General features: G+C 46.8%; 2 protein-coding genes across 2 annotated transcripts in view; one reads left to right on the forward strand and one right to left on the reverse strand.

Moving 5' to 3' along the window:
- PRKDC (protein kinase, DNA-activated, catalytic subunit) overlaps positions 1 to 16,087 on the forward strand; it is a gene marked incomplete at its 5' end in the record, with an annotated part of 150,072 nt that extends 133,985 nt beyond the window's left edge. The window contains 14 exons of the mRNA XM_082675009.1: positions 239 to 399; positions 2,287 to 2,498; positions 3,428 to 3,515; positions 3,603 to 3,746; positions 6,946 to 7,150; positions 8,002 to 8,069; positions 8,582 to 8,802; positions 9,036 to 9,128; positions 11,141 to 11,230; positions 11,417 to 11,488; positions 11,568 to 11,769; positions 12,207 to 12,395; positions 12,992 to 13,131; positions 14,565 to 16,087. Of these exons, the coding sequence (XP_082531135.1) occupies positions 239 to 399; positions 2,287 to 2,498; positions 3,428 to 3,515; positions 3,603 to 3,746; positions 6,946 to 7,150; positions 8,002 to 8,069; positions 8,582 to 8,802; positions 9,036 to 9,128; positions 11,141 to 11,230; positions 11,417 to 11,488; positions 11,568 to 11,769; positions 12,207 to 12,395; positions 12,992 to 13,131; positions 14,565 to 14,769 (2,090 nt within the window). The 3' untranslated portion in view covers positions 14,770 to 16,087. The remainder of the gene's footprint in view (positions 1 to 238; positions 400 to 2,286; positions 2,499 to 3,427; positions 3,516 to 3,602; positions 3,747 to 6,945; positions 7,151 to 8,001; positions 8,070 to 8,581; positions 8,803 to 9,035; positions 9,129 to 11,140; positions 11,231 to 11,416; positions 11,489 to 11,567; positions 11,770 to 12,206; positions 12,396 to 12,991; positions 13,132 to 14,564) is intronic.
- Positions 7,837 to 24,170, reverse strand: part of SPIDR (scaffold protein involved in DNA repair) — a 142,075-nt gene continuing 125,741 nt past the window's right edge. The window contains exon 13 of the mRNA XM_082675007.1: positions 7,837 to 7,868. The gene's annotated coding sequence lies outside the window, so the exon portion shown is untranslated. The remainder of the gene's footprint in view (positions 7,869 to 24,170) is intronic.

A 24,170-nucleotide genomic window follows, 5' to 3' on the forward strand; every position in this document is an offset into this window, starting at 1 on the left:
GCATGTGGGATCTTCCTGGACCGCACGAACCTGTGTCTCCTGCATCGGCAGGCGAACTCTCAACCACTGCGCCACCAGGGAAGCCCCAGAGAGGAGCTCTTACATGCAGTCCGAGACCGTCTGCTGAGCTGCAGTAGTTGTTAGAAAGGAAGCCCGGGGGAGAGCAGCCAGCGCTGAGCATGCCACTCGTGTCTGTGTGTGGGTAGTGACCACGTCTCTCCTCTCCTGTCCCCGGTAGTCCTGGACGCTGCAGAACTGCGCACGTATCCGGCCGTCGTGGTGGACAAGATGCTGAAAGCTCTGAAGTTACACTCCAGCGAGGCCAGGCTGAAGTTCCCCAGACTCCTCCAGATCGTTGAGCTGTATCCAGAGGAGACCCTGAGCCTCATGACCAGAGAGGTCGGTGTCTTCCTTCTGGCGGAGGGGACTTGACCGAACTAACAGATGTGTTGTGTGGGGTGCGTGTGTTGATGGCTTTTCATAACCACTGAGTTTTGCTCCATCCCAACAACATGTGTCATTGAAAACCGTGTAAAGGAGTGTTCCCATGCACCCACTTTGCTCTGTGGGTGTTGACGCGAAGGCCGCGTCTGAACGAGGACCGAGACGGGAGGAGGCGAGCCCTCCACCCGGAGCTGGCTGCCCCTCAGGGCTGAGCTGCGTCTGTATGTCCAGGGGCCTTATGCTCAGGTCACTGTTCAGCAGCAAGAAAAGGGGGACGTTTCAGGTGCCATCCCCCGGCGCTCCACATCTCGGGAACCCCCAGGGCTCCTGCCCCACGTCCCGCTTGCCCGCTCTCACCCCATCCCGGCCTCTCCACTGGGGCTGCATTGGGGAAAAAGGGGAGGGTTATCAGAAAGGCTCCTTAGCGACTTCGTGGATGTTTAACTGGAAGACAGGGCCAGGCTTTGAGTTGATGACGTAATAGCTCAGAAGGGGTGCACAGCAGGTCTGTAGACGGTGCTGGTCGCCGAGCCCGCAGTCAGTTCTCTGTGTGCTTGGACAGGTGAGGGTTTTCAGTAGGTCCTACACAGGAGATTAAAGTAAATTCGGTATGAAATGCGGTACACATGCATTTTCGTCAAAGATAAGTAAAGAAATATTTCAGTAAGTTATGGTTCTTTTCTTCCCCCAAATCATACTTGTATATGATAAAGATAGCATTTTGAGTTTGTGTGGAAACGAACGGAGTGGTGGGTTGATGTTGTCATGACCCTTGAGATGGGCAGCTGGCCTTGCACTGAGGGCCCCCAAGCCTCCCGTCCTTCCTGGCTTTATACCAGCATTCCAAGTGCAGCGGAGTTTATCTTGAAATAAACACCTGGAAAAGCATTAGAGGAAAACCTGAGCAAAATCTGAAAATGGTCTTGGAGTTACGAGACAAAACCCAGGAGCTATAGAGGAAAATAACTTGACGCTTCTATTGTTAAAAAAATGCTATATACAAAGTTAAAAAAAACTGGGAGAAAAAATTTGCAACACATACTGGAGATGGAGAGCAGGCGTCTCCACTGTCTGCAACAGACAGACTCGTAGCAAGGGGCGTCACACGTGTGGTTAAAGCACGTAATGCAGGTAAACGCTGACTGCCCAGCCTCGCTAATGATGAGACGCGCAAATTAAAGTTAGGTATCTTTCACTTCTCAGATTGAAAATAGATTTTAAAAACTGTCAGATTGACAATAGATTTTAAAAATGGATCACGTCAAGTGTCGGAAAGGATTTTGGAAAGTAGTCGATCTACTACGCTTTTAGAAGTGGAAATTTGAAAAATCTTGGAGGGAAATTTAGCAATGTTTTTTACAGTTGTTAAGGTTCACATTAAAAGTAAAAAGGAATTTAGGAACTCATTTAGGAATTTCTCCTATGGGTATATAGCACAAGTACAAAGAGATAAACGTAGGGTTGTGCATTGTAGTATCTGGATAGCAAAAATTGCAGATACCCTAAAAGTTCATCATAGAGCCCTTGTGAAATGAAGCAGAATATGGTACAGCTGTTAAAAGGAGTGAGGCAGATCTAAGAAAAGCCAGCAACAGCAAGTCTCCTCCAGGTCCATTCTTCTGAAGAAAGGGTCCACGTGCACACGCCCTGAAAAGGCCCAGAAGAATCGATGGTTCCCAGTGGGTCGGAACCGAGAGGGCTGAGAAGACTTTCTGTCTACACGTCTGTCGGTTTTTATAGTGCCGGTAGCAGATACAGCTATGCTTTGATACTGGACACAGCGCACTTCTGTAAGGGAGGGCGCTGCATGTGCCGCTCATCACTCACTTCTCTCCGTTTCAGATTTCTTCCATTCCTTGCTGGCACTTCATCGGCTGGGTCAGCCACATGGTGGCCTTGCTAGACAAGGAGGAGGGGGTCGCCATCCAGCGCACCGTAGCGGACATCGCCGACCACTACCCGCAGGCCATCGTGTACCCGTTCATGATAAGCAGTGAAAGCTATGCCTTCAGAGACACTTCTGCTGGCCATAAGAACAAGGACTTTGTGGCCAGGTGACACAAGAAAAATTAGGTCCATCCAACACTGAAAGGTTATCGAAACGTCTGTGGTCAAAGCAGACACAGGGACGCTTATGTGTGTCCTCAGATGAATTAGAGCTGCCGTGGAGGGCAGGAGGCCTAGATGTCTGTCTGTTGGGTGCATCTGCCCTGGTGTGTTATTTGCTGTAGAATTTATTTCCTTTTGTAAACACAGTTCATCTTAAAATGTTATTCATGAGATGGTTATGCTAACCATTAGTAATCTGTTGGTTGAGACGGACTAGATGAGATGCTTTTTGGAATCAGTTCCTGAAATTGTTCTGTAATTTAAAATCTCCGGGAAGCCCCCCTTCTTCGTTAAGTCAGTAAACTGCCCAGGTGTCCTTTTCGCTTCTTCAGTTGATCTGTAAGTGAGGACAGTTGCCAGAGCCGGCAGCAGTGTTTTACTTTAGAAAGAATACTTGGTAAATGCACGGCATTTTAGTTGCCCTTCTCTGTCAGGAGCTGATTTGCCTCATTATTTAGAGTGGGACAAGGCTGGGGGGCACAGCCCTCATCCCGGCTCGCCGATGGGCCAGCCGTGCAACCCACCCACCCTGTGGTGCCCTCCTGTGTCTCAGCAGAGGCAGCTGCCGCGTGATCGCTTCCTTAGAAAGAAAGAAAGCAAAGAGAAATGTTGAAAGTTTGTTGAGAAGCGGGGCCTTTTGAACTTGCGATCGTGGGTGCCAAAATGTTGAGAATTTGCTTTCATCTCATCTCTTGATACAGGACACACTTTGTGCTTCATCTGTTTTGGAGATAATTTTTAAATTGCTCCTTCCCTAGACTGTGTGGTTGGTTATGTATTGTTTTATATATAAATATAATTATATATGCATAAAAATTATAGGCCTTGATCTTTGGAAGATGTTTGAGCACCTAAACCTGGTCATTTTTTGTAGGATTAAAGCTAAGTTAGATCGAGAAGGAGTGGTTCAGGACTTCATTAACGCCCTGGAGCAGCTCTCCAGCCCTGAGATGCTCTTTAAGGTAGCGTTAACAGCTTCCCGCACGTAAGACACGGGCTCAGTGCAACCTGCCTGCAGTCCAACTTGACGTGTCTTTTTTTCTGCACAGGACTGGACGGAGGACGTCAAGCTTGAACTAGAAAAGAACCCTGTAAATAAGAAGAACCTTGAGAAGATGTATGAGAGAATGTACGCAGCCTTGGGAGACCCACAGGCTCCAGGTCTCGGGAGTTTTCGAAGGAGGTTTATCCAGGTGCGGGGGGGCGGCAGCCGCTTGGTGATTACAGTCTTTATGAAGACGAGGGCTTCTATTTGCTGGTGTGTTAATACTTCTGGTTTTAAAATGTCTGTTGAATTTGTAAACTTCCCTTAGATTTGTGTCTGTTAGATATTGATGGCGTGTGTTAGGTCAGACAGTGGCAAGTGGGGCACAGGTAAAACCTCAGGGTTTCTGTTACATTCTGTTCTTCATGGCCAGATTCTTAGATATGAAGGTTATGTGTAGTTTAATGTTTTTAATCCTCAGAGTGATTTGGGTATCGGACCAGGAAAACGTTTGTATTTGCCGCAGGTTGTAACCATTTTGTGAGCACTTAGTTCTGTCCAAGGCTCGGAGAGTTCACGGGGCCACCTGACACGTGCTGTGTGGACAGAGCTGTGGCGTCAGCGTGAGCTCCAGTTTCAGAGTTGCTCCAGACTTGGAAGGGAGAGAACGCACGCGGTGCTCCCCGCCTGCCCCCGTCTGGCCCCTCCCACCCCCACCCCCGCCCCCCCACCCCCGGGACGGGGGTGGGCCTCCTCCGTCTGCACCTGTGTGCACCTCTCCTGCGTTTGTCACGCTGAGTTCGCTTTGACAATTTGGTGAAACCGCTTCTGTTCACGAAACCTCAAGAAGCTTTAGAGCGTGTAGGAGTCCCGGTGCTCACCAGTCGCGCGTCTCTGGTGCAGAGGAGCGTCTCTGTCCCTTGGGGGTGTACCAAGTGCTTCAGCGAGACATAGGTCACACGCCCTGTCGTGCATGCAGTCAGTGTGCGATGCCCGAGGGTTCGCTGTTTTCCCGCCGCTCCCTGCTCTGCCGGCCCCCGGGGGCTCGCCTGCCCAACCTTCCACGTGGACAAGTCCCGCGGGGCCCGGCTTCTTTCACTCGGCGCCACGCGTGCTGCAGCCTGTGTCGGTGCCTCCCCTCTGGGTGCTGGGGGTTGCTCCACAGCCTGTGTGTCCCTCGTCCACTGAGCGATGCTCCAGTGCAGTAGGCACAGTGACTCCGGGGCGCCCTCCTGAGTCAGACTCGGGGGCAGGGCTGACTCCACTCACCTCTGCCCGCGGAGCCCACCTCTGGCGTCTCTGTCTGGATACGCGGGCGGGGGACGGTTCTGACCTCCAGAGGGAGGGCTGGGGGAGTCGTCCCTGCTTCGGGGAGCTTCCCTTAACTGTCTGAATGTGGGAACAGACAGGACTACCTGCTGCCTAATGTGTCCCGGGCTGTGTCTCAAGTGATAGTAAAACCCTAAACCTCGGCACGTACTGCATTTTATGACGCGTGTTCGACCCCATGTCCTATCAGGTCAGCCTCACAGCACTGCTGCCCAGTGACTGCAGGTCCCCAGCGGGCAACCCACGTCCCGAGAAGGTACTGAAGGGCGGCGGGCCCGCGGCCACAGCGGGAACCGTCGGTGGGAAGGCGCTTGCGTCCGCCCTGTCCCCAGCTGGGGCCGCGCCAGCCTCTGTGGTCACAGCGCAGGAGCAGCCGCGGCGGGCAGCAGGGATGGCGGCCTCAACAGGCTTGACGTGTGAAATCGGCCAGGGTCTGGGGCTCGCCAGGCCTTGTTCTGAGCCACGCCGCTTGTGCTAAGCACGTGGCCGGCCCAGGGCCAACCGAGAGGGCGGCAGAGGGGTCGCCGTGAGCTTCCTGCGGAGGGGGGGTGGGGGCCTGCCTGTTGGCTCCACCCTGGAAACCGCAGCCTGGCGGGCTTTGTCCCGGCCAAGCTCAGCCCTCCGCGCGCCCAGCAGGGCCGAGCCCGGCAGAAGCGCCCCCACAGCTGCAGCCGCGGTTTGTCCAGAGCTTGCTTCCTAGTACCCGGGACAGTCCATCTGGAACTTTCTGCTTCGCACCACATCAGCACACAGTTTGCATCGGTTAATTAAAATATTAATCCGCTAAAGCAGAACTGCCTCAGGTTTCAGTCTAGGGGGCCCTTAGGGGTGTTGTGCCGTCTGGATCAGTGCTGGTGCTGGTTATGCTGGGAAATGCGGATTGATCTTTCCCTTCATTCTAAGGATTGCAGACTGTTTCTATACTTTCAGTCCATTTATAGACCAAGGAAGAACTGTGTTTTATATATGTTAATTTTCCTGTAGTGGATTGTCTAAAACAGAGCTTATATTTCATTTATCCCAGGCTCATGATGTGGGGTTAGTTCTACATTTGGGAAAACATTTCTAATTAAAGATGATAAGGTGAATCTTGACACCTTAGGTCACTGTTAGTAATACTCTTGAGTTTTGTTTCTTGTTTTTTAAATTTTGATATCAGGGTTATAATTTAAATAAATATTTGAGTAGAAACTAATACAAAGAATGATGTGATATATTCCAGGATAGGGAACTTCTAATAATAATCGCTTCTAGAAATACAACTTACCCAAATGCTATTTATACTGGTTCTTGATCCAAAATAATGGCTTGAAAGACCCTCACTAAGGGAAAGTGTTTTTTTCTTATGTTTTTCTCTTTGCTGTGAGGAAGAACTTTGGGCTGTTCATTTTTTAAAAATTTGTTTATTTGTTTTTGGCTGTGTTTGGGTCTTTGTTGTTGCGCGCGGGCTTTCTCGAGTTGTCGTGAGCGGGCGCTGCTCTTTGTTGCGGTGCGCGGGCTTCTCATTGCGGTGGCTTCTCTTGTTGTGGAGCACGGGCTCTAGAGTGCAGGCTCAGTAGTGGTGGTGCACGGGCTTAGTTGCTCCGCGGCATGTGGGATCTTCCCGGACCAGGGCTCGAACCCGTGTCCCCTGCATCGGCAGGCGGATTCTTAACCACCGCGCCAGCAGGGCAGTCCCTGGGCTGTTCATTTCCATTGAATTATGTCCTTTATTTTGTACTTTGTTCCTACTTACTCCCATTGTCATGATGGTGCAGATCAGCAGCTGTACAACGGACACAGAGGTGAAAGGATTTCCCCATGTGTTTAAAGCCCTTATTAAGAATTTATGCTCAGAAGTCACCGCTGACTGTCATCCTTTCCATCTTCTCAAAGGCGCACAAAGACAAAAACAAAGGCAGCCTACTGTGCTTTAAGAGTGTTGAAACATTCAAGGAGAGTGAAGCTGTCAGTTAAAAGTGCAGGAAAAAACCCAATACAACTTGAGCACCTGTTTATTATGAAGATTCGTGAGCCTGGAACTTCTTCAGAAGTTCAGCTAAACATTAATATTTCAGGTAAATTATCATTAATTTCAGGCTTTTGGGAAAGAATTTGATGACCACTTCGGCAGAGGAGGCTCTAAGCTCCCTGGCATGAGGCTCCAGGACTTCCGCAGCATCACCAGCTCGCTGCTTGGGAGGATGAGCAGGGCCTCGAAGGCGCCAGGGAACCTGAAGGAGTGCTCGCCCTGGATGAGCAGCTTCAGGGCGGAGTTCCTGAGGGCCGAGCTAGAGGTTCCTGGTGAGTTCACCGCGCGGCGGGGGTGGGCAGGAGGGTGCTTGGAGGAGAGTCGTGCTGCAGCCGGCACTTTTGATTCTGAGATGGTGAAATCGGGATCTTGACAGTTTTCTTTCTTTAAAAAGAATTTTAGATTCCACATATTTTTCATCATTAGGAAAATCTATAATTACTCTGAGTAGTACGCTTATTAAACGTCTAGTCATATTCCTGGTTAAGACAAGTGCTCAGACGTCCACCTACTAATAACGGTAGCTGGTAATGTCCTCTGAACCTACCCGCGCATGGTAGGAACTGCAGCATCTGAGAAGTGCAGTAAAACGCGGTGTGCCTGCACACGGCTTTGTGGGGTGTGCGCTGGTCGCACCTAAAGCAGCGAGATGATGGTACACGACGTGCCGGCAGGAGGGACGCTAGAGTGGCACTGAGGACCCGCCCTGTCTTCACCGTGGAATTTGCCAGACCGAGTGTTTCACTCTGGTCACTTAGGTCCTTATTCCAGTGGGGAGAAAGGGATTTGGAGAAACAGTTTCCTTTGTTATTATTAACAGCTGCGCATCACATACCATGAGTTTCAAAAAAACCACCGAAAACAGAGCCTCCTGACATGCAGCTTGACTCCGCTGGAAACAGCACGGGTGTTCCCCCCGGGGCGCTGCCGTCCCTGTTTGCCTTTGTCTGCTCCACCCGAACGGGAAGCGGCGTCCACTAGCCTGTCAAACTGAGAAATGGCAGCATTTAAAAAAATACGTCCAGTGAAAACTTGGAGTTAAAACTCCCCTCCTGTTAGACCAGTGGGTGTGTTTTAAATGCAGGGTGCAGCCTCTGAGTCAGGCTTCTGTGGTTTGTCCCAGGTCAGTACGACGGCAGAGGGAAGCCGATGCCCGAGTACCACGCCCGCATCGCCGGCTTCGACGAGCGGGTAGGTGCTGGGCGTCAGCTCCTCAGGTTCCAGGAGAGGCAGCTCACTCCCCATGTCGGTCTCAAGCGCACGGGGTTCTCTGAGGGTTGTGTTACAAGTTTTCTGATGGGAATTTACTGACCTTAATGTTTCCAGTCTTTCAACATCAGTCATGTTGAAGGACCTAGTGAACTCGAAGAATAAACTCTGTGTGTGTGTGTGTGTGTGTGTGTGTGTGTGTGTGTGTGTGTGTGACAAACGTACGAGTCTTAAGTGCCTGTAGCGAGTGGACATGTCGTGTGTGGCTTGTCCCCGAGGACGCGTGTCTATAAGCTCTTCACTTGTCACCGGGAACCTGGCACCTCTTGGCACGGCAGCCGGGCAGGAACAGGGACCAGGAGACTCAGTGCCCTCGCTTGTCCTTTGCTCTGTTGCCCTCCTGTGTCCCTGGAGGGCGTGCCCCAGGCCTCGTCTCCCCTCTGGTGATGAGACCCGGGCCCATCTGAAAACGCTGTTTCGTTTGACCTTTAAAGGTGAAAGTGATGGCCTCGCTCAGGAGACCAATGCGCATCGTGGTCCGCGGGCACGACGAGCGCGAGTACGCCTTCCTGGTGAAGGGCGGGGAGGACCTGCGGCAGGACCAGCGCGTCTGCCAGCTGCTGCAGGTCATGAACGGGGTGCTCGCCCGCGACGCCGCCTGTGGCCAGAGGGGCCTGCAGGTGACCACCTACCGCGTGGTGCCCATGACCTCCAGGTGCGCAAAGCCCCCTGCGGGCGATGGGGGCGCAGGGGGCACAGGACCGGAAGGGGTTTTGTTGGGAAGGGGAGGAGGGGGTCCCGTGACGGTTCGGGTTCTAGGTGTCACGGGACAGAGGCCAACAGCACAGACGCTGCTCAGCCCATGATGTTCATCCTCGTGGAGAAAGGGAAGAACTGTGTTCTAGAGAAGCGAGGGCAGGGGTGTTCATGACTGTTCTCTCCTTTCAGGTTGGGGCTAATTGAATGGATCGAAAGCACCTGCACCTTGAAGGAACTCCTTCTGAGCAGCATGTCACGGGAGGAGAAGGCGGCCTACACCAGGTGACCTGGAGTCCCAGGGCCCTGCCCCGGCCCTGCCCGGCCGCCCCAGCCCACAGGTCACCTCCACCCCGCCTCCAGGGACCTGAATTTTCAGGCCCTTTCATTGGCGCCCTTGGCCGCCACCTGGCCTGTACTTTCATCTGCCTCTCCATGGGTGAACAAAGGAAATGGAGTCCAGGGTTCTAAACAGTAGTTGCATATATTTTATCACAATTTTTAAAAAAGGATTAACTTTGGGGAAGAAGACTCTTTGAGGAAAATAAAACAGTAAGGTTAGCAGCTAACATTTAATTATACATTTTCTGTGGCACTAGTCTCAGTTCTTAATGTGTATGAAGTCATTTATTTCTTACAAAAAGCAAGAAGGTGAGTATTGTTGTCACCTCTGTACAGACGAGGCAGCTGAGGCTGGAGAGGTGAGGCTGCCCTGGCCTGTGGGGGGCGCAGGTGGGCGAGTAGGTCCACGTCATGAATCAGGTGCTTTTTCTGTTTTCCTTTATCCTTTTTTATTTTCCAGGTTTGCTACGATGAGCATGTTATTTTTCAATCAGGAAGTTTTTAAAAAAATTTGTTCCTTGTTTCTGTAAAGAAAACTAAGGACAGCATGGCTTACAGCCGTTTTGAAGCAAGGGTTGGCACGTTTGGGGGACCAGCGTTAGGCTGGCGGGCGAGGAGATTCTCCTTACTGGACCCCTGCCCCTTCCTGAGAGCGCCTGCGCTGGTTCTCATCGGTCACGCTCTCGTTCCTGGACAGTAGTTGCTACGTGGGGCAGTGTTTACCGTTACTTCCATTCACTTGAGTCTTTTGCCTAAAGTTGTTCCTGCTGCCCCTGCAGCACCGGCACCCTGGGGCCAGGAGTCCCCCCTCTCGCTTGTGCTTGTGCTGACGCCCAGGGGGCCCGAGCCACTCGCACAAGTGACCTTCCTGGTTCCCACGGCCCCCGCCCCCCGCCTCCCACTTGTAAGATGGGAGAGAGTGAAAGGCATCCGGTAAACACAGGTGTCCAAGGAGTATAAAGTGCTTTTCACATATGGAATTGTATACATTACTTCCCACTACCTTTTTAAAACAAGGCACTTCAAGCCCCCATTCCTAAGATCATTGCTGTTTTTTTCTTAATTTACATGTTGCAGTTTTCCAACCTAAAGACTTTTATCCGGTTGAAACTAGGAGAGAATTTAGATGGAAATGGAGTGGTCTCTGTGAAATTAACATAGTAGCAACTCAGAAAAGATTCACCTTAAGGGATTTAACTACTAAGTAACATATTGTGAAGTTGTTCTGTCTTTAGTGATTATTATTATTTTTTTTTTGTTAAGGAAAACTTGTTAAAACTTTTGATGCAAACGCAAAAGTGGCTAAACATACAAGTAACACAGTGTTTCCACCTGTCCCCACACTGCCTTTTGCCTGTGAAACATTATTGCAAACAAGCTTTTCAAATTCAATTCAAACCCATCGTCATTTAAGAAGATACTTTTTGGCACTCACTGTGGATTTTGTCTGTGTCTGCATACTGGAAATGGTTTAAACGAAAAAACAAGCGTGGCAGTGTTTAATGACAGAAGCAGACAGGCTGTCTTCAACAAGTAGCTTGTGGTCATTTTGCTTCTTTAGTGATTTACGTGCTTTAAACAAGTTGCACGTGGTGCTGTCCTGCTGCGAGGGGTCCCGCCCAGGGTCAGGCGTGTGGGACCCTCTGCCTGCGTCGTCAGCTCATCTTGTTCCTGTGTGTGAAGTGGGACGTTCATTGTATCTGGTGGTTCTGCGCCTGAACTTTTGCACAGGAGATAGCCATGGTTCTTGAGGAGTGATTAAGAATGGATAATGGTGTGTGGAAATCCTAGACCCAGAGTAGCTGGAGTTCAGTGCTAATATTAAATATGATTAAAGTCACGTTTATTTTCCCTGACTCTTCACTACTTTTCAGTGAATTCCTGGTGATGTTTGCCTCTGAAATCAGCAACCCTGGACATCTTCCTAATGCTGATTTCTCTTCCCTACTTGTTAGTGACGCCCGGGCACCAGCGTCTGAGTATAGAGACTGGCTGAGGAGGATGTCGGGAAGGTGTGACCCTGGGGCCTACGCGCTCATGTTCAAGTATGTGTTGCACCGACCAGTTCACTCTTCTCAAAGTTGCGTATTCACTTTTGTTTCTTAGCAAGTGTTGCCTCAGATCATCAAAATCTAGCTGTTATCTGATATTCGAGCTTCAATATAACAAAGAGGTTTAAATTTCAAGTCATGAGACGTTCTAATCGGACATTTCCTATTATTAAATCATAGGGGAGCTAGTCGCACTGAAACAGTCACATCTTTTAGAAAAAGAGAAAGTAAAGTGCCGGCCGATCTCTTAAAGTAAGAGTATTCCCGACTTCGCTCACGGGGGCTGGGGGCGGGGGCAGAGGGCAGAGGCCACACGGCTGTCCCCCTGCAGGCGGGCCTTCCTGAAGATGAGCACCGGCCCCGAGGCCTTCCTGGCTCTCCGCAACCACTTTGCCAGCTCCCACGCGCTCCTGTGCGTCAGCCACTGGATCTTGGGCATCGGAGACAGGCACCTGAACAACTTCATGGTGAGCTTGGAGACGGGCGGCGTGATCGGGATCGACTTCGGACATGCTTTCGGATCAGCCACCCAGGTGAGTGTGCCCTTCTCCGCTCTGGGCTGGAGTTGCCCTTGGGCTTTGCGACCGCTCTGCATACAGTCAGTTTGCATGGTCGTTGACGTTGTCATTCTTGTGGAAAGGGAAAATCTCAGCTGTGTTTCAGCCTTGTGCAGACAGGTTGTGGAAGGTGTGCTGATAGATTAGATAATCGGAGCTAAGAGAAACGTGATCCTGTAAAAAGGGAGGAGGTTCTATGAAGCCCCGTCATGGAAACATCCTGCGTGGATGTGAAGCACACCCTCCCTGACATCAAGCTCCGAGTCTCCGTCTCCATGGCCGTGTCATTGCTCGTGGGCACAGTGACTTCACATCCGTGTGGCAGGAGCTGGTGTGCTCCCCACGCGTGAGCGACAGCCGTGGAAGGGCCCTCCCTCGCATCCACTGCTTCTCACACGTCCTTTTCTCTGTAGTTTCTGCCGGTCCCTGAGCTGATGCCTTTCCGTCTGACTCGCCAGTTTATCACCCTGATGCTACCACTGAAAGAAACGGGGCTCGTGGGCAGCACCATGGTGTGTGCGCTGAGGGCTTTCCGCTCGCGCCCAGACCTGCTCACCACCGCCATGGACGTGTTTGTGAAGGAGCCGTCCTTTGACTGGAAGGTGCGGTGGTCTCTTCGCACTTTGTGCCTGTGTTACAGCGTGCCTGTGATTGACCCACATCTCCTGTTACCTGGTGGGAACGTGTCGCGTTGTGTTTACTGCTGAAATGCTTCCTGTTTTGTACAGCGCTTTCTCAGAAGGAGCACTTGGGATCATTGGCTCGGCTTGAAAAGCAGATGAGACGCTCCTTCTGTTTGGAGGAGACTGACTTGAGAGTATTTTTAACCCTTTGGTGATGGTGGGTTGGTTTCTCTGAGACAAGGTTTAGTTTAAAATCTGTTCCACACAAAGTCCTCCTTGATCGTAAAGACAGATCGTGCTTTCTTAAATCTCAAGGGTTCTTCACGATACTGCCCCCCAAAAGGGAGCACAGCAATGGCACCCTCCACAGGGAGGGATCCTTTAAGCCTAAGGGTAAGACCCTCACGGTCGTGGTCACTGTTATCTGTGCTGCCGTGAGAGTTTGCGTAAAAAGCTGCGGCGCCCTCCCCAGTCAGAGATTCTGTTTATTTTAAGATCGTTACTTGTTGAATCTGTGTGAATGTGATCATGTATACTGTTAAGCAGAGAAAAAAAATCATGTTCCTTTCCTTTAGAATTTTGAACAGAAAATGCTAAGAAAAGGAGGATCATGGATTCAAGAAGTAAATGTAACTGAAAAAAACTGGTATCCCCGGCAGAAGATACATCATGCTAAGAGAAAGTTAGCAGGTGCCAATCCAGCAGTTATTACCTGGTAAGACGTTATTTGTGGAAGAAACAAACACACACCAACACGCTGGCGTTTCCAGAAGAATCAATGAACACCATATGTTTATCCTCGGCCTGTGGTGTCAGCACTGACAGACGGAGGGCCACGGCCTGAGGAGGCCGGCCTCTCCACCGCCCTGCAAGGTCCTAACTCTGGAGCCCTTCCCAGTCTGCCTGGGGTCCCTGCACCGCATTCCTAGACTGTTGCATGAATATCTTTACCTGCCCGAGGAGATTTAGGTTTTAAACTTACTCTTGTCCTTTCTCAGGACAAATGGGACCCTGGCGGCATAGCCCCGAGGTGCGGAGAGCACGGTGGCGGCTCACTAACAAGTGTGCAAATCGGGTTACCTTTGACACAGCTTTCACATTTTTCTGGTTGAGGTCTAAAACAAACAGGAATTTGTAGAAATGATTCACAAGAAGGAAAAAGAGTTGGACTTTCCCATTTAATTAACAATAAAAGGCTGTCTGTGGTCAGTTGTTTTTCGACAAAGGTGCCGAGACCATTCGGTGGTCTTTCCAAAAAATGGCAAAGGAATGAAGGTGGAACCTCCACCTCCCACCACATACAAAGTTAATTCAAAGTGGATCAAAGAGCTAACTGTAAGAGCTAAAACTGTAAAATACTTAGGAAGAAACACGGGTAAATCTTTAGGACCTGGGATTTGGCAGTGACAATTTGGCACTCTTAAGTATAACAGGAAAAGCACAAACAAGAAAAGGAAAAAACAGATAAATTAATCAAAATTGAAAACTTTAGTGCTTGCCATCAGGAAAGTAAAAATACAGCCCACAGAATGGGAGAAAACATTTGAAAGTCATACAGCTGCTAAGGGACTTGTGTACAGAATACATAAAAAAAACCCTTACCGCTGAATAATAAAAAGACCACCCAATTAAAAAATGACCATAGTACCTGAACGGACGTTGCTCTAAAGAAGACACACAGATGGCCAACAAGCACATGGCAAGATGCTGACCATCATTAGTCATCAGATAAATGCAGTGGGATTCCACTTCACACCCACTAGAATTGTTGGAATCAAAAAATGGAACATAGCGAGTTGTTGTGAGGGCTGGAGAAGTCGAAGCCCTCGGTGTTTCTGCTGGGAAGGTAAAATGCTGCAGCCACTGTGGGGAGGTGTGGCAGTTCCTCAAAGAGTTAAACGTGGGGTACCATAGGACCCTGCGTTCCATTCTGGGTACTAACCCAAGCGAAGTAAAAGTGAGTCCACACAGACACGTGAAGACAGGCGTTCCCAGCATCTATCATGTTCTGGTTTCCTGCAGATCGAATCTCTTGGCTTTAAGGTTATGAGCAACAAAACATTCTGCGTGGTGAGAGGGAATGTCTGGTTTGGACAGGAAAAATCATATGTGGTTTGTGTCTTCATGTTTGTTTAATCTTTTTTCCAGTGATGAGTTACTTCTGGGCCATGAGAAGGTGCCTGCCTTTGAGCATTACATCGCTGTAGCGCAAGGAAGCAGAGATCACAACATCCGTGCCCAGGAGCCAGGCAGTGGACTTTCAGAAGAGGCCCAGGTGAAGTGCTTGATTGACCAGGCAACAGACCCCAACATCCTTGGCAGAACTTGGGAAGGGTGGGAGCCCTGGATGTGAGGTCCTGGGGAGTCAGCAGAGAAGGGGCATGCGTGTGGAGAGAGTGTCCTAAACTTTGATCAGGCAATCAGTGGGCTCATCGTCCCGAAGCACCAGAGTTGTATCCCGAGTTTAATCCAGGTCATGATGAAGTGAATGCTGGCATGGGTGAATGACTAGGCCATAATCATAGATCAGGTTAGGGTTAAAATGGATGTAGAAGGGCAGACTTGTGCAGAGCACGGAATCAAGACCGGAGCAGATCGCGAGTGCTGTGAGCGGACCAAGAGCTGTGGTAGTTCATTGTGCACGTGAGCGTTCTGCGACCTGCCTCACGGCGCCATGGAAATCACACCCGGAAGCCTTCTTCCCGGAGACTCTGTGAGTCATATTAGCAGCACAGGAATAAGGTCAGGCTATGATTATGGCTTATTACATTTAGAAATGATTGTATTTGACATTTTAGGATATTTTTGTAGGTTTTTCCCTTTCACATTTTTCTCTTCTATTTTTGACATTTTATGACAGAACTGTTCTCTAGAAGGGAAAGTGTTTAGGAGAGGGAAAAACCTTGGTCTCAGCACTCACTTTTGCTACTCTGATCACAACGGGAAGGTGGATGAAAGAGCTTTGCATCCCAGACTCAGGAAAGCTTCAGAAATTCCAAGTATGAAAGTAGGGCTAGCACTAAGCATTTGGGTTCTAGGAAAATAAAAGAAATCCCTGTTTGAAATGAATCCTTATTTGGAGATAAAACATGCGTTCTAGAGCAGCCAGACCAAGTTACAGAAGCAGCTTCCTCTGCACTTGAAGGGCCTCTGTCCCCACCCGGAGCCGATTTCAGGTGGGCTTTGAGCTTTTTGTTACTGTTTTTTCAAACATTTCTAGTTAGAAACTCTTGTATGATTTTGGGAAATAGTAAATCTTAAGACTAAGGAACATTAAAAGTTTTTTTCCCAAAGTAGTGTATAGCTTTTATGCAGTTTCACAAGCAAACACTTCATCTTATAATTATTTCATTGTATTACTTGACAAACTTATTCTGATAGATACAGGTTGAATGCATTATGGCATTAATAAGAAACGTTTATGGGGACTTCCCCAGTGGTCCAGTGGTTAAGACTCCGTGCTTCCACTGCAGGGGGCTTGGGTTCGATCCCTGGTCGGGGAACTGAGACGTCCAGCATGCTGCGCAGCGTGGCTGAAACATTTAAAGAAAAAAAAAAAACAAAAAAATTCCAAGTTCCCTTAGGACGGGACGCCTACACACAGCTTCCAATCGACAAAATAAAATCGTGGAGAAAGAGTAAAGATGTAAACTGTAAACACTTTCTAAAATAAAAATTATTTCATCAACTTGCAAGAATTTTTGAAGTGCTGTTGATTAATGACCAGTAACTTCCACTAAGATAGGTGTTTGTGAACTTTGAAATATTGTCTGTATATTGAAGTGACAGCACAGCTGTGGGGTTTGTACTTATTCTCTTTGAACATCATGAAATTGAAGAATTTAAGGACTGGCTTTTCAAAAAAGCAAAGGCCATTGGAATTTTGATAGGGATTGCACTGAATCTGTAGGTGGCTTTAGGTAGTTTTGCTATTTAACAATATTAAGGCTTCCAGTCCATGAACACAGTGTCTTTCCTTTTATTTGTCTTTAATTTCTTTCAGCAGTGTTTTGTCAGTTTTACTGGTTTTTGATGTTTCTACTTTTCAGTTTCCTTGTTTAATTTTATTCTTAGTATTCTTTTGGATGCTGCTGTATATTTGTAGATATTTTGTATTTACAGAGTTTCCCAGTTTCCTTTTTGGATTGTCATTGCTGGTGTAGAGGAACACAGCTGCCTTTGTGTGGTGATCTTTTCTCTTGAAACTTTGCTGGATTAATTTATTAGCTCTAGTACTTATTCTGTGTTATCTTTGGGACGTCTCGTATACAGGATCATGTTGTCTATGATAGAGACGGTTTTACTTCTGCTTTTCCAATTTGAATATTTTTTCTTTTTTTTCTTGCCTGATTGCTCTGGCTAGAACATCCAGTACAGTGTTGAATAGCAGTGGTGAAAGAGGGCATCCTTGTCTTGTTTCTGATCTCAGGGGAACGTTTTCACCTTTCACCAGTGAGTGTGATGTCATCTGTGGGTTTTCAGCAATGTCCTTTGTTGTGCTGAAGAAGTTCTCTTCTAGTCTTAGTTTGCTGTGTGTTTTTATCGTGAAATGGTGTTGAATTTTGTCACATACTTTTTTTGCATCAGTTGAGATGAACCTGTGTTTTTTCTCCTTTGTTAAAGTTGTATATTACAACATTCGATACTAGATTTTCTTTTTAATTTAATTTTTGGCCGCGTTGGGTCTTCGTTGCTGCACGCGGGCTTTTCTCTGGTTGTGGCGAGCAGGGGCTACTCTTTGTTGCGGAGCACGGGCTCTAGGTGCATGGGCTCAGTAGTTGTGGCTCGTGGGCTCTAGAGCGCAGGCTCAGTAGTTGTGGCGCAGGGGCTTAGTTGCTCCGTGGCATGTTGGATCTTTCCAGGCCAGGGCTCGAACCCGCGTCCCCTGCATTGGCAGGCAGATTCTTAACCACTGCGCCACCAGGGAAGCCTGATGCTAGATGTTGAATCACCCTTGCAGTGCTGGGACAAATCCCACCTGGCCATGGTGAGAAATCCTTTTACTCTGAGGTTGGAGTCCATTTCCTCGTATTTTGTTGAGGATCTTTGCATCAGTGCCCATAAGGGTTATTAGTCTATAATTCTCTTACGGAGCCTGTCTGTCTGGCTTTGGTATCAGGGTAATGCTGGGTTCATAGAACGAGTTCGGGAGTGTTCCCTTCTCTGATATTTTCTGGAAGAGTTTGAGAAGGATTGGTGTTAATTCTTTCAGGGTTTGGTACAATTCACCAGTAAAGCCATCCTTTTGTTTTGGGGAGGTTTTTTCTATTACTGATGAAGTCTCTTGTTGCAGATCTCTTCAAATTTTCTATTACTTGAGACAGTTTTGGTGATTTATGTTTCTAGGAACTTTTGATAAGTTGGCATTTTTATTTCTGTAAGGTAGATGATGTCCCCACTTTTTTCTTTTTTTTTTTTTTTTTTGGTGGTATGCGGGCCTCTCACCGTTGTGGCCTTTCCCGTTGCAGAGCACAGGCTCCAGACGCGCAGGCTCAGCGGCCATGGCTTACGGGCCCAGCCGCTCCGCGGCATGTGGGATCTTCCCGGACTGGGGCACGAACCCATGTCCCCTGCATCAGCAGGCAGACTCTCAACCACTGCGCCACCAGGGAAGCCCCCCACTTTCATTTTTGATATTAGTTATTTGAGTTTTTTTTTTTTTCCTTTTTTTTCTGAATCAGTCTGGAAAGAGGTGTGTCAATTTTGTTGAGCTCTTCAAGGCACCAATGTTTGGTTTTGTTGCATCTCTTTTTCTGTGCTCTGTTTTATCTGTGCTTCTAATCTTGACTATTTTCTCAGTTTACTGGCATTGAGTTGAGTTTGCTCTTCCTTTCCTTAGTTCCTAAAGGAGAGTAGCGTTAGGTTACTCATTTGCAATCTTTCTTTTTTAATGTAGGCACTAAAGTGTGGTGAAATGAAATTTATATTTTAAGGCAGGACAAGAAAGATTTAAAAATTCTTCTTGTGTGTGTGTCCGGGTCTCCTCCATGCCCCCCTAATGTGCAGTGTGTGTCGCATTGCACATTAACCAGAGCTCCTCAAAGGCGGAGCGGCCGCTCAACCACAAAGATCACTGTTCCTTTCCTTCTGATGCTAGCAGTGTAACTTCTTGAAAGAATAGCACTCTTTCCCAGCTCTGTTGGGGTCACGGTGACACGCTGCTCCTTTGTACGTGCTTACCTGGACTAGGTATTGTGGTGACGTTTCTATAAAATACCAGTATGTCATTGTTATATACACGATCCTTCGTTTCAAAAATGTCTGACTGTGCCTTGGATTTCTAAACAGGTGGAACAGTTCTCAGAATCCTCAGTTTGGCTTGAATAAAATTCCCTTTTTTCTTTCTTCATTTGATGGTTGATTGAATTTTTGTCAACAAGTCTGACCATTGTTTTTGCTACATTCCTTAAATTTTGGTATGCTGTGTTTTTGTTTTCCTTTGTCTCAAAGTGTTTTCTAATTTTCCTCGTGATTTCATTTTTGATTTGGTTGTCTTAAGACTATGTTGTTTAATTTCCACATATTTGGAATCTTTCACTTTTCCTTCTTTATGGATCTCTAGCTTTATTGCATTTGGTTAGAGAAGATATTTCGTAAGATTTTAATCTTTCTTAATTTATGGAGACTTGTTTGGTGGCCTAACATGTGGTCTATCCTGGAGAATGTTCCAGTGCACTGAGAGGAGTGTGCTCTGTGGTTGTGGGTGGAGAGTTCTGTGCGTGTCTGTTAGGTCTGGCTGGTATGTGGGGTTCAGGTCCTCTGTTTCCTTATTCTTCTGTCTAGATGTTCTGTGTGCCCAGTATTGAAATTGGGGTGTTGAGGTCTTCAGCTGTTAATGTAGGTCTGTTTCTCCCTTCAGTTCTGTCAAGCTTTGCTTCCTGGATTTGGGTGGGGGTGGGTCCTGCTGTTTGGTGTGTGTATCTTTATAATTGCGATGTCTTTTTGATGGATTGACTTTATCAGTATATAATGCCCCTTTTTGGTCTCCTGTAACAGGTTGTGACTTAAGAGTCTATTTCCTGATACTAGTAGCCATGCCAGCTTTCTTTTTTTGTTTTGTTTTCATTTTATTTTATTAGTTTTTCAAACATCTTTATTAGAGTATAATTGCTTTACAATGGTGTGTGTTTGTTAGTTTCTGCTGTATAACAGTGCATCAGCTATATACATATCGTGCCAGCTTTCTACTGGTTATTAATGCGTGGAAAACATGTTTCCGTACTTTCAATCTGTTTGTGACTCTGGCTCTAAAATGAGTCGCTTGTAGATAGTATATAATTGGCTTATGCTTTTATAATCCATGTTGCCAGTACCTCTGGTGAATTTAATCTGCTTAAATATAAAGCAACTTCTAAATTAGGGAGTACCTATTTCTATCTTATTTCCATTTGTTTTCTACGAGTTTCATCTTTTCCCCCCAATTTCTTCCAAAACTGTTTCCTTTTGTGTTTGATTTGGTTTTGCTAATGTATCATTTCAATTCCCACCTTGTTTCCTTTTCTGTGTGTTTTTAAGTTTTTTCTTAGTGGTTATTCTGATGACTATAATTAACATCCTGAATTGATAACAATATAGTTTGAATTGATACTGGTTCCAACAGCTTCGCAAACACCCTGCTCCTGTACAGCTCTGTCCTCTCTCCCACTTGATGCTGTTATTGTTGCCATCACAAGTTACATCTTAGAATACTGTATCCCCATTAACATTAGATTTATAATTAGTTTTATGCACTTGTCTTTTAAATCATATAAATAAAAAGAAGAGTAACACACCAAGATTTACTTATGTAGTTACCGAGATTTCCTTAAACACCCAGCACCAAAAAGATCTCCTCCCGCACTTTGCAGGTTGGTTTTGGGCTGCTTCTTCAGTGCTCGGCCGGGCTGCCTGCGACTCCACTCCAGCTTTCACCTTGGAGCCCAAGGAGTGGTGTAAGTGTCAGTGTTGTCAGTTCTCTTCTGAGCTCGTGTCAGGGTTTGGCGTGCAAATGCACTAGGCAGCCTTTGAAGCCCTTGTTCCCCCAAGGACCCTCCTCCGTGGCCTCCTCCCGTCTAGGTTGTTGGTTCCGTCTGCTGCTTGCCCCAGCTGCCCGTGGATAGCATGGATAGTCTTTAAATGCTTTTGATTCGTGCCTCCTGGAAGTGGCTGGAGCTGAAAGAGCAAAGCAAGGGAAGGCTCTGTGCCGGCCCCTCAGGTCACTACCAGACAGGTCAAATGCACAACGACATTTGTGCATTTAGAAGAGCAAGGTCCCTGTGGCCACCCCACCCCTTGTGCCCAGAACCGGCAACCCACACCAGGGGCATGGTCTGTGCTGGCAGCTGGGAGCTGGGGTGGCAGGCGAGTACAGAACAGCGCCACAGCACTCACCGAGTTTTCCCAGCATCCTTCCCCTGGTTTCTGTAACTATCTGATCTGAATCCAGCATTCCAAAGACGTTGGTTCTGCCATTATTCTGCCAGCTTGTTGGTAGCTTCCGTGGAGGTACTGATTCTCAGAGGGCCCTACTCTGCCATTCTCCGTGACATGGCTCAGGCGATCTCCTCTGACTCATGGTTGTCAGGAACTTGCAGAGCTCCTGTGTGGAACTACTATTTGCAGATCCCTGGGCAAGGCACAGACGTGCACTGTATGAGAGGCCAACCACGAGGACTTTCCAGCTGAGAAGGGAAGGCGATGTTTGTATATAAAGGTCCGCAGTGTACAGTGAGAGAACCAGCACCCAGGGCGCTAGGAAAAGGCTGCCTGTGGCCAGGCCCAGAGGAGTAATGCGCTACAACAGCACTGCTTGACACCCACTCCGTGCAGTGATGGAAATGTTCTGAATCTGTGCAGTATGGCTGCCACATTGGCCATCAAGCCCTTCAGATGTGGCTGATGTGACTGAACACCTGGATTTTAAGTTATTTAAATTATAGTTGATTCTTGTTCTTCACACTAGTGACGTTCTGTAACATCAACACAGACACTGAACTGGTGAATACTGAACCAGTGCTCCAGGGGGAAGTAGTTCAGATTATCGGGGGCCTCTGGTCACAACAGTTTCGTTGACTGATCAGTGCGTAACCTTGTTTGCGTGTGTTATTTATTGTCGTGCTATGTGTTGCATCCCTGGGACTGGCTGACTTTATAACTGGAAGTTTGTGCCTTTTGACCACTCACCCATTTTGCCCATCCCTTGATCCCCACCTCTGACAACCACAAATCTGCGTGTGTTTGACATATGAGTTTGTTTTGTTTCGTTTTACATGCCACGTGTAAGTGAGGTCATGCGGTTGTCTTTCCACGTCTGACTTATCTCACTTAGTGTAGTGCCCACAAGGTCCATCCGTGTTGTCGCAAATGGCAGGATTTCCTTTTTTATAGCTGGATAATATTCGTGCACACACACAGTTTGCCCTGCTATCCGAAAGTAGAGCGTTCCTGTGAAAACTTTCCTAAGCAAAATGGTATAAAGAGAAGAGCATCCCCCGCTTTTCTGAAGTTCAAATTATGCCGCCTTTACAGAAGTCCCACATTAGTACCTGTCTTCACTAACCAAAAGAAATCCAAAGAAGATTTTCGCCTTTATGAAAAAAGCCATTACTGTACTGACGTAAGTCTTTTGTAAAAGCAAAGTGGTATAATGCAAACTTTTGGAAAGCAGGGAGTACCTGTACCACTTTTTCTTTATCCATTTGTCCATTAATGGGATATTCCATGTGTTGGCTATTGTAAATAATGCTACGATAAACACGGGGGTGTGTACGTCTTTTCAAGGTAATGTTTTATTTCCTTTTAATAAATACCCAGAATTGAATTGCTGGGTCGTATGGTAGCTCTGTTTTTAGTTATTTGAGGAAGCTCCGTATTGTTTTCTACAGTGGCTGCACCAATTTACATTCCCACCAGCAGTGCACAAGGGTTCCCTCTGCCCACTTTAAACTGTATTGTTTGTTCTTCTGCTGTTGAATTGTATGAGTTCTTTACATATTTTGGATGTTAGCCCCTGATCAAATATATAATTTGCAAATAACTTCTCCCATTTGGTAGGTTGCCTCTTTTTTTGTTGATGGTTTCCTTTGCTGTGCAGAAGCTTTGTAGTTTAATGTAGTTTCACTTGTTTATTTTTGCTTTTGTCGCCAAATCCAAGACTGCTGTCAAGGAGCTTACCACCTATGTTTTCTTCTAAGTGTTTTATGATTTTAGGTCTTAATATTTGAGTATTCAATCTACTTCAAGTTAACTTTTGTGAGTGGCGTAAGATAGGTGTCCCGTTTCATTTTTCTTATGTGTTTGTTAACTTTTCTCAACACTATTTGTTGAAAAGACTTTCCTTTTCCCATTGGACATTCTTGGCTCCCTTATCAAATATTAGTTGACCATATATGTGGGGGGTTAATTCTGAGGTCACTGTTGTGTTCCACTGGTCTGTGTGTCTCTTTTTATGCCAGTCCCATAGTGTTTTACTTACTGTTGCTTTCTAGTATACTTTGAAATCAGGAAGTGTGATACATCTGGTTTTGTTTTTCTTTCTCATCACTGCTTTCACTGTTTGGGGTCTTTTGTGGTTTCATACAAATTTTAGGATCTTTTCCTTTTTCTGTGAAAAATGCCATTGAGATTTGTATAGAGATTGCATTGAATGAATGGACGGCTTTGGGTAGCGTGAATATTCTAACGATATGAACTCTTCCAACTGATGAATGAACACAGGATGTCCCTCCACTTGTTCGTGTCTTCTTCGGTTTCTTTCAGCAAAGTTATAGTTTTCATTTTCATTGTACATCTTTCATTCACTTCCTTGGTTAAATTTATTCCCAGGCATTTTATTGTTTTTGATGTTTCATTCTCAGTGTATAGAAATGAAGCTTATTTCTATGTATTGATTTTTATATCTTGCAAATTTACTGAGTTCATTTATTATATCAGTAGTTTCTAAAGTTGAGTCTGTGGGGTTTTTAATAGATAAGATTATATCACCTGCAAACAGTGACAATTCTGCTGCTCTCTTTCAGATCTGGATAGCTTTTCTTGGTCTTGCTTGATTCCTCTAGCTAGGACTGCTAGGACTGCTAGGACTGCGTTGAACAATTTGTGAGAGTGAATACCCTTGTCTTGTTACTGATCTTAGAGTAAAGGCTTTAATTTTTTTTTATGCATTGAGCATAATTTTAGCTGTGGGTTTACTGCATATGGCTTTTATTAGGTTGCGGTATTTTCCTTCTACCCCCAATATGCTGAAGCTTTTTACTATTACAAAACGATGCTGTATTTTGTTAAGGGCGCTACCCACATCTGTTGAGATGATCGTGCGACTGTTCCCTTTCGTTCTGTTAATGTGGTTTTATCACATTTATTGATTTGTGTATGTTGAACCAGCCCTGTATCCTAGGGAAAAATCTCACTTGACCATGGTTTATAATCCTTTTAATAAGTTCTTGAATTTGGTTTGCTAATATTTTGTTGAGGAATTTTGCATCTGTGTTCATCAGGAATACTAGTCTAGAGTTCTCTTTTCTTGAAGTGTCCTTATCTGGCTATGGTATCAGAGCAATGCTGGGCCTCGTAGAATGTGTTTGGAAGTGCTCCCTGCTCTTCAGTTTTTCAGGAGCGTTTGAGAATGGTAGGTGGTAATTCTTCGCTAAACGTTTGGTAGAATTCTCCAATGAAACCATCTGGTCCTGGTGTTTTCTGTATTGGGAGATTGCTGATTACTCATACAAGCTCCTTACTCATTATTGGCTTGTTCAGACTTTTTCTTTCTGGTTCAGT

Source organism: Grampus griseus, assembly GCF_964374135.1.
Source record: "Grampus griseus genome assembly, chromosome: 17".
NCBI classification, from domain to species: domain Eukaryota; kingdom Metazoa; phylum Chordata; class Mammalia; order Artiodactyla; family Delphinidae; genus Grampus; species Grampus griseus.